This window comes from Blennius ocellaris (genome assembly GCF_963422515.1).
Source record: "Blennius ocellaris genome assembly, chromosome: 1".
Taxonomy (NCBI): Eukaryota; Metazoa; Chordata; class Actinopteri; order Blenniiformes; family Blenniidae; genus Blennius; species Blennius ocellaris.
The window spans coordinates 34,030,668-34,040,571 of NC_137650.1; the positions used below are offsets into that span (position 1 = coordinate 34,030,668).

At 39.6% G+C, this 9,904-nt stretch overlaps 1 protein-coding gene across 1 annotated transcript in view; it reads left to right on the forward strand.

Annotated features, from left to right (window-relative positions):
* gramd2aa (GRAM domain containing 2Aa) overlaps window positions 1–9,033 on the forward strand; it is a gene marked incomplete at its 3' end in the record, with an annotated part of 39,631 nt that extends 30,598 nt beyond the window's left edge. Inside the window, exons 9-11 of the mRNA XM_080507329.1 lie at window positions 2,469–2,646; window positions 6,889–6,982; window positions 8,925–9,033. Of these exons, the coding sequence (XP_080363455.1) occupies window positions 2,469–2,646; window positions 6,889–6,982; window positions 8,925–9,033 (381 nt within the window). The remainder of the gene's footprint in view (window positions 1–2,468; window positions 2,647–6,888; window positions 6,983–8,924) is intronic.
* Between the last annotated feature and the right edge of the window lie 871 nt (window positions 9,034–9,904).

Below are 9,904 nucleotides of genomic sequence, written 5' to 3' on the forward strand. Positions count from 1 at the left end.
TTGATGCTGTTGGTTGTTTATGTTATAAAACTACAAACACATACGTGCGTGGAGAGATCAATGCAATATAAATATTAACAATGGCAGAACACAATGCATATGGACAGACGAACCAAGATTGACTGTCAAAATAAAACTAACAAGTCCCAGGAGAACGTGGACTGACAGTCATGCTGCATAATCGCTGTTGATTTCCAAGAGGAGGTTATACAAAGACACCTGGAAATGCTTGTTTGTTTGTTGTTTTTTAGTGTTTATACCTCCATCCCTCCATGTTTACCTCGACAGAGAAACCAAGCTTCACATGCTCTACATGCTTCAGGATAGGAATCTAAATTGATTTGCTTCTTACAGGGTTTTGGGGTGTTTTTGAGCTTCGAGTGGCTCGTGACACACTGGAAATAATTACTTTGGTACATGGAGTACCAACAGTTACATCAGCTCTCTCTCTCTCTCTTTCTCTCTCTCTCTCTCTCTCCATCCCAAGACGTGTTCAAATTAGTGGTTAATAGCACTCAATACAGCATTCGTCATCCAGAAGCGGTCCCTGTTTTTAGTTTCAATTTGAGCCTAATTGCACGCTGGCAGCACACGCTTTCCATTTGGAACGTTATCAGTTGCAGTTGGATCCGTGTCTTTGCTTCCTCTCGCACTTTTCTGTCCCAGTAGGGCTTCACACTGTGTATAACGGGACAGAAACCCACTCAAAAAGAGAAATATGCGACTTATTTCTGTCCCATAGCCACCTATCCTTCATCTGTCACACTCCGTGAAAGAGCGTCCTGCTTGTTTTGTGACATAATCCAAGTTAAACATTCAGATAATGAGATATTCTTTCAAATTTGAAATGTTCAATGTTCCTCATAAATACAAGAAGCCCAGGATTCTCTTCAGCGCTATAGCCAGGCCGACAACAAGGCCCAGCTCTGTCCAACCTCATATCTTATAACCTTGAGCAGGAGTGACCTTGTCAACTTCTTCAGCCACAACATTCTAACTATTTGACATAAAACTGAAGTGATACTCCCCAACTCGGTCAATGGGTCTATCGACAGTATCTTCATCAGATTTGTGAGTAGAAGCTAATTTACAGTTATCCAGCCGCCGTCCTACAGAGCTCTCTGGGTGACTGTCGGCTGTAGCGTCATCTAAATCAGTGTTTTTCAACCTTTTTAAACCAAGGAACACTTTTTTCTTTGGAAAAATCTGGAGGCACACCACCACCTGAAAATGTTAAGATTTTAAACTCTGTAGCCTCTATTAACAATATAAAGTCATTCTCATCAAAGTTTTATCAACAGGAATCAAATAAATACAGAAAAAAAGTATTTCCCAATTTCTTTTATTTTAAATTTTACTCCCTCAGTGTGAAACCTGGACCTGATGGATGAAGAGCTGAGATCCTGGTTCACAGTCTTCCTTTTCAAAAACTTCTCCATCACTGTCACTGACACAGTACTTTGATACAAGATGGTAGCAGGAGGTGGAGATTAACCACACTGATGTCTGTCAGTTTCCATTTCACCTGCAAAGTTCTGTGCCGCCATCTAGTGGCGAAGAGTATTTATACTCTGATGTCAAATGATTTTTGTAAAAAAATGTGAAATTGGATAATTTCCCACGGCACACCCTACTAGATCTCGCGGAAACACCAGTGTGCCGCGGCACAGTGGTTGAAAAACACTGATCTAAACCAACGTGTCTGTTCGATCCAATCCCCCTGATAACCGATCAATACTAGATCAGATCAACTTATCCTGATCCAGGTGTTTAAACAAGCCAACATTCAAATCTTTCGAAAATCCTGGAAAATCCTGGAAAAGTTAGATTTTTTTTACACAAATGGTCTATTTATCACCGATGTTCTCTTTGAGTCATGAAAGCCCAGAGTGACTCTGGTCACAGTTCCTAATGATCGTCTCCTGGCCTCAGACAATCGACTGGTCTCTGTTCTTGTCTTTGTTCCGTCTCAGTGCCGCATTTGATACTATTGATCAGAGCGTAAGGCGGCATCGGGCTTAAAGGGACAGCGCTCAAGAATAACCCTCTCACATTTATAAAGTATTATCCAAACCATTTTCGATCATGTTCATCAGACAGATTCCACTTTGTTCACATTCATTCTCGACACAGACTGGGGTTCCACAGGGCTCCAGTTTAGGCCCGACACCTTTCACGTTCCACGTGCTTCCTGTAGATAATATTATCAGGAAACACTCCATTAACTTTTACAAACCTATTTATCTATGAAACCAGATGATAGTGATCAACATGTCATACCCGGAGCTTGTCTTAAAGATATAAAAGCCCGGCTGAGCTGTAATTTTCTGCTCGTACGAGTGGAGATAATGAGATTCTGATATTAATTCCTCTGTGCTATAAATGAGTAGAAGCACCGTTTCTGATCCAGAAATCGTCGTTTCAAGCCAAAAAGCTAGACTCTGTGTGTGTTCCTCCCCCCGCCGCAGGACGAGTTCCCGGCTCCAGACGAGTTCCCGGTGGTGGACGAATTCCCGTCAGTGTTAAAGTGGAGGAGGAAACCCTCGGTGGTGTCGGTGTCCTCCTCCCTCCCGGACCTCCTGGGGAACTCCACCGGCAGCCTGGGCGCCGCCGACGCGCCCTTCAAGTCGGAGCAGCCGCTGGAAGGTGATAAAACTCCGCGCAGACGTGACAGCACTGACAAAGTCCAAGGCTAAACCCCCAAGGCCACGCTCTTTGTTCCAGCTTTATTTTGAAGGGAGGTCACTCTGAGGGCCCGTCTACACCAGGAAACCGGCTCACCTAAAACCACGTGTTTCTGGCCTGTCGTCCACATGAGGCGGTTTTAGAAACGTGAAAACGGGTTTTTTTTTTTAACACGGGTCCCAGAGTGGGGAAATTGTAAAACCCCGGCTTGTGCCATCCAACCCCCCCCCCCCCCCCCAGGGGTGTGGATTATATAGCGGTTTACGAGCAGGAATCTACTTCTAAAGTTCTATGTGCTCTTTCTTCTTCTGCATTTTTGGTGTGTTTGGTGAGTCACAGCGCCCCTAAAGGCCTGGCATGTGTACTACATGACCTGAAGCCTCGTGTTGAAGACGGAATTTTTTGGGGGGGGAGAATGCTGGTGAGAAAAAATAGTTTTTCATCGTGTGGGTGTACCCCGAGATTTACATTTCTTTTGCAAAGATGATGTAGCCAAGTTTCTCGATACTACATCATGAGAGAGAGAGAGAGAGATGCGTACTTATCGGGTACAACTAATATTTAATGCCGTTTAGCACCAAAAACCTTGTGTTATGTTACGTGTAAACAGACATTGTTTTCAAACCAAACAACAAAAAATAAGACAAAAACGTCACGTTTTCACTTGTCGTGTGGACGGACCTTAGTTTCATTGGAGTTTATTTTCTCGTTGCCGCCCTACAGATTGTAGATGTTTACCCACAGAGTGTTCGGCTGCAGCAGGTCGACACTTCCTACAAGAATTAACACGAAACACTCAAAGGAACACATCATTCTGAAGAGTCTGGTCGAAATGAAAACTTTTCTTTACTTTATCAATAACATGATAATTCTGGCCTTTTTTAATGTATTAAAGCCAGTAATTTAATAGTTTCAGCATTTTTCATATTGTATTAATGCCAATGACGTGATTTTGGCTTTTTTTATGTATTAAAGCCATTCATTTCATAATTTCAGCCTTTTTTTAATCTATTAAAGCCAATAATTTAATATTTTCAGCCTTTTTTTAAGCTAGTCAAGCCAATAATGGGATCATTTTGACCTGTTTCAATGTAATAAAGGCAATAATGTGATAATTCTGGCCTTATTTAATGTATTAGAGCCAGTAATTTAATAGTTTCAGCCTTTTTCATATTGTATTAATGCTAATAACGTGATAATTTTGGCTTTTTTCATTTATTAAAGCCATTAATTTCATAATTTCAGCCTTTTTTTAATCTATTAAAGCCAATAATTTAATATTTTCAGCCTTTTTTTAAGCTAGTCAAGCCAATAATGGGATCATTTTGACCTGTTTCAATGTAATAAAGGCAATAATGTGATAATTCTGGCCTTATTTAATGTAGCCAGTAATTTAATAGTTTCAGCTTTTTTCATATTTTATTAATGCTAATAACGTTAAAATTTTGGCTTTTTTATGTATTAGAGCCAGTAATTTAATAGTTTCAGCCTTTTTCATATTGTATTAATGCTAATAACGTGATAATTTTGGCTTTTTTCATTTATTAAAGCCATTAATTTCATAATTTCAGCCTTTTTTTAATCTATTAAAGCCAATAATTTAATATTTTCAGCCTTTTTTTAAGCTAGTCAAGCCAATAATGGGATCATTTTGACCTGTTTCAATGTAATAAAGGCAATAATGTGATAATTCTGGCCTTATTTAATGTATTAAAGCCAGTAATTTAATAGTTTCAGCTTTTTTCATATTTTATTAATGCTAATAACGTTAAAATTTTGGCTTTTTTATGTATTAGAGCCAGTAATTTAATAGTTTCAGCCTTTTTCATATTGTATTAATGCTAATAACGTGATAATTTTGGCTTTTTTCATGTATTAAAGCCATTAATTTCATAATTTCAGCCTTTTTTTAATCATTCTGAAGAGTCTGGTCGAAATGAAAACTTTTCTTTGGTTCAGTCTGGTTCTAACGCAGCGTCCGTGTGCTTCTGTCAGTCTGATCTGAAAGTCCCTGCAGTTTTCGCAATAAAGTCGAGGAAAACAAACCAACATCCAGGGTTATATTTATTGTTGCCTGTTCCGAAACGGAGCGGTCGGTATCGACGGTGTCGTCCACCCTGCTGCTTCAAGTATTGCACAGGGCTGCAGTACGGACAAAGAAAACGTCGAGGCAGCAGCTCACTGGATGTGTGGAATAATGAGAGTCTGCATGATGAGCGTTAAGAGACGGCGAGGGACGCCGGGGTTTCAGGAGGGCTGCCAAGTGAGGAGGCGGGGAGTTTTACAAGCAAGTCGTATGTGTTTAGTGAGGCTCGCGTCCTGTGGGAGGCGCCAGAGAGCCACAGCAGGGGGAAGAAGGCGGGTCGGGGGAGGGGCTTTTCCAAGTCGCCATGAAAAGAAATAGCTTTTTTATTTATTTCAAAATGAGTGCAATGGAGGAAAGTTAAAATTCCGAGGTGAACTTCAGTGTGACGGTTGCAGAATATGTTTCCACATTGAGCAGAAAATTCAAATTAAAGGTCTTAAAGTGGCACGACAAGACTTCTGCCTTTTATTAATTGTGGATCTTATCGATACTGATAACCGAGGCCGCGGTTACACCACAACGCTTTCCACGGAAAAGTTGACGTCATCGTCTTCGTACGGATTGAGGGAATATTGCAACTTTTTCTGCGTTCCTGCCGTTTCCATGGAAACGGACATGCTTTTGAAAACGCTGCTGCGTAAACACAAAACGTCGCGTAAAAAGGCGGCGAGAGGTAAATGTGTGTCAATCTTGGCGAAGAAATAACAGAAATGCATTAAAACAAAGCAAATAAGAATCTTAAACTCGAGCAATTAAACTTTTGAACATTATAACAAAGCGATTTAAAAAGGGCGTAAATGTGTGAAAAACGTCAAAACAAAAAAACTTGGCTATTTAGCATGTGTGAGGGGAAAAAAAGTACAATTTAAACTATATTAACACAAATTTGTCAAACCAGTTGTATTTGATATATAAGAGACGTAAAGACTGGACTCATGAGCTTAAAAACAATTGAACAATTTAAACCCACAGAGAGGCAAAGTATTTTTGCTTTTTTGAAATTTACTGTATATCGCAGAACACTGATGTCGTCACAAAAGATTTCATTGTTAGTTGAGCGAGAGAGAGAATGAATGAGTAATTGCTTCTGGATGACAACGTTTCTGTTGCGTAACGACACGTTAAGCCCCAAATGGAGAGGAAATCGCGCGGCGGCGGCTCGTATTAAAAAGCTCCAAGCGGATGCAGATTAAATCCAGATTATCACCGAGTGTCAACTGTCAAAGTTTGTGTGGGGACGCTTCTCTTTCTTTTTTTTTTTTCTTTTTTTAACGGCACAGACGGCTTCAGGTCTTCTCTTGACACACACAAACACTGATTGATTGTGTGTGTGTGTGTGTGTGTGTGTGTGTGTGTGTGTGTGTGTGTGTGTGTGTGTGTGTGTGTGTGTGTGTGTGTGTGTGTGTGTGTGTGTGTGTGTGTGTGTGTGTGTGTGTGTGTGTGTGTGTTATCACTACTAGAAACATAAATCAAACACTTGGCAATGATGTCATAATTTGGGATTTTTTAATGTATTAAAGTCAATAACATGCTAATTCTGTCCTTTTTTTTAATGTATTAAAGCCAGTAATTTAATAGTTTCAGCCTTTTTTTAAGCTAGTCAAGCCAATAATGGGATCATTTTGACCTGTTTCAGTGTAATAAAGCCAATAATGTGATAATTCTGGCCTTATTCAATGTATTAAAGCCAGTAATTTAATAGTTTCAGCCTTTTTATATTGTATTAATGCCAATGATGTGATAATTTTGGCTTTTTCATGTATTAAAGCCATTAATTTCATAATTTCAGCCTTTTTTTAATCTAATAAAGCCAATAAGTTAATAGTTTCAGCCTTTTATTAAGCGAGTCAAGCCATTTTGACCTGTTTCAATGTAATAAAGCCAATAACGTGATCATTTTGGCTTTTTTTAAATGTAATAAAGCCATTAATTTAATAATTTCAACCTTTTTCAATGCCTGTCGCAGAGCCTTATTAACCACCGTGGCTCATTTTCCTCACTTCCTGTCAACAGGTGGGGCCTGCAGGCTTCCTCACACACACACACACACACACACACACACACACACACACACACACACACACAGAGCGATGTTAATGGTTGACTGTGTGTTCCAGAGCGATCGCTGCAGACGGACAGAGGTCTTTTATCGGAGCCGGTGGCCGAGCTGGGCCAGATGGAGTACCAGCTGCTCAAGTTCTTCACCCTGCTGTGAGTTACTGACACACACCGCAACACCTCCACCTCCTCACACACACACACACACACACACACACACACACACACACACACACACACACACACTCACAATCAGTTAAGTGTATCGTCCTTCACCCGCAGCAGCTCTGCTGACGTGTCCCGGGCCGTTCTTAGATTACAGCCCCGCCACAATATCACTCAAAGTTGGTGTGAAGTGTGAGCAGGGTGCAGTTTGTGGCCGAACCACAGGAGGGCGCAGTTTTATTCCCCCACTGTTTTACAACAGAGGAACCTTTTATGACCCAAAGGAATGAAAGAAATTGAACCGGGAGACACAAAACCCTTTCAAAATAAGGCTGACGCAGCTTCTGGAAGTTTCAAATATTATTTTAATGTTTGTATGAAAACTTTATCTTATGTTTCAAATCTTACATTTTAATCATAATTGATTGGTTTTAGTATCTGATTTTAACGGTTTCACTCATCTAATACCTGATTTTGTTATATTTTACAAATTCTAGTCGCGAGCTTTCTTTTTTAGAGCTTTTCAATCTTCTTTTCACCATTTCTTGTGGTTGTCGCTTGTTTTTCCCCATTTTAATAGTTGTGCCTTTTATTAATGCTCATTTTGCTACGATATAAGACTTTTTCTTTAACTATTATTATTATAACCTCTATTAGTGACAGAAAAAAATTATATTTTTGATCTATTACTACATTGTGTATTCTAATTTTAAGTTCTCAGAATCATGAAGAATAAAACACAAAAACAATTCAGATAGCTCAGTTTATGTGTAATAAATGTGAAAAATATTCAGGTTTTTACCTTTTTTTAATGACATTATGGTTCAAAGTTCACTCATTGGCGGGAATATTTAATATTTGAATTAAGAAAATAGTGACTAATTCATCAGATTGTATTAGATATTTTTAGAATTCACTATTTCAGTTACAGTTTGGGAGAAATTAACTGTTTTATATGTATTTCTTCGGATAAATATTCAATTCGTCAATAAATACAACCCCAATCCCAAAAGTGATTCAATAATACAGACCAGGTTTATTTTGAGCGACTTGAAGAGACGTTTCATTATTAGGAAGCTAATTTACATTTAATTCAACTTGATTTGATAAAATTTAGAGGAGGGGGGAGATCAGTCGCTCCTAACAACACATTAAAATCCAATTTCTTTTCACTTTGAATGGATTTAAGAAGTGAGTGTTGTGACATGAAGACAAATGCTGCCTCCCAGTGGTCAGGAAGAGACATTACAAGCTGAGGATCAAGTTTCATATTCATAACCTAGAAGGAAAACAGTTTTTCATTTAATATTTCAATTGATTCTTCCTAATATTTAATTCCAACGTGGATATTTTGGGGATATTTCACATAATCACCGAATGTCAGACCTGCTGCTGCAGAGTAACCGAGAACAAATGTCACTGCAGCTGAACCCTACAGGAATATTATTTAATATTATTTAATATTATTATTCTATTCTATATTGTAAATACTCACTACCTCCTGCCACTCGTCATTATTTGCACTACTTACCCACTGCACTGTTATCCATTATCCTATTAGCTCCTGTATATATATTAGTCTGTAATTACTGTTTATATTCATATTTTTGTTTATTGTTAATATTTAACGTTACACCTGCATCGAAAGTTCCTACCAAGGTCAAATTCCTAATAACATACCTCGCAGTAAAACTGATTCTGATTTATTTTATCTTCATTCCAGAAGTTCAGGGTCACGATAGTCGAGTATCAAATACCATTTACCTGTAGTACTGGACAGGACAAACGCAGTAAAATACATAACCACGCTCAGGGGCAATTTAGGGGTCGCCAGTTAACCCCATGCATGTTTTTCACGTCATGCAGCCCCGAAATGACTCCCCCCCCCCCCCCCCCCCCCCGTGTCTCATCTCTGTTTGTCTCCTCGCAGCATCATCCTCCTCATCCTGTCGTCCTGCTACTTGGCCTTTCGCGTCTGCAGCCTGGAGCAGCAGCTGTCGTTCCTCGGAAACCCAAACCTGCCGCTGAGAGAGAGGTAACGGCCGCTGGAAGGCAAGAAACCAGAGGGTTACGCACTCTTTCTTTTTTTTTCTTTTTTTTCTCCATGTGTATTTAGCACTGTTTTGACAGTTGCAGGCTTCATATAAAGACTTGAGAGATGCTTTTAAAAAATTAAAGTAAAAAAAAAAAAAAAAAAAAAGTTCAACGCTGTTCTCAAACTTCAGTGGCTCCGAGCACCAACATATTACCAAAGTTTGTTGTGTTTTTGTTTGTTTTTTGTTTTCTGAGCCCTGCTATTCTGGTAAATACGGTAATAATCCTCCCGCCTGCTGTTCTGCTCCGCAGGTAACCTCCGGGTTCCTCCTGCCGTCCGTGGAACTCGTGGCTGTTTTCTGAAGCTGCAGGACCGCCGTCAACCAGCTGGGGGGAGGGGGGGGTGGGGTATGGGGGGGGGGGACTTGCATCCGAGGAACCAGTGATCACTTCCAAACTATGCAAACAGACTTTGTCTATTTATTTCTGACGAGAAAGTAGATTTTACTTTAGATTCTGATCGTCTTTCCACAATTCTCGCCTTCTAATACTTAATTAATTAATTAACCACGGAACCTGAAATGGGAGGGGGGGGGGTGGAAGAGAGATAACTCACTACTAGAAAAGTAGATGACTACTTGAAAAGGGAGTGGCGATATTACCACTGTATTTGTAGCAGAAGTGACTTCACCCATTTAACGTCCGACTGAATCCGTTTATTTTCCTTTTGACATTTCTCCGCTTAAAACTCGCCAAGAAAATGCACTTTTTAAATCACCCTGTAGGTCCACTCTATTTCACATGTACAGAACTGTTTTGTTTTTTTGTTTTTTTGTTTAGTTGTTGTTGTTTTTGCTTGATGAGCGGTACTCACTT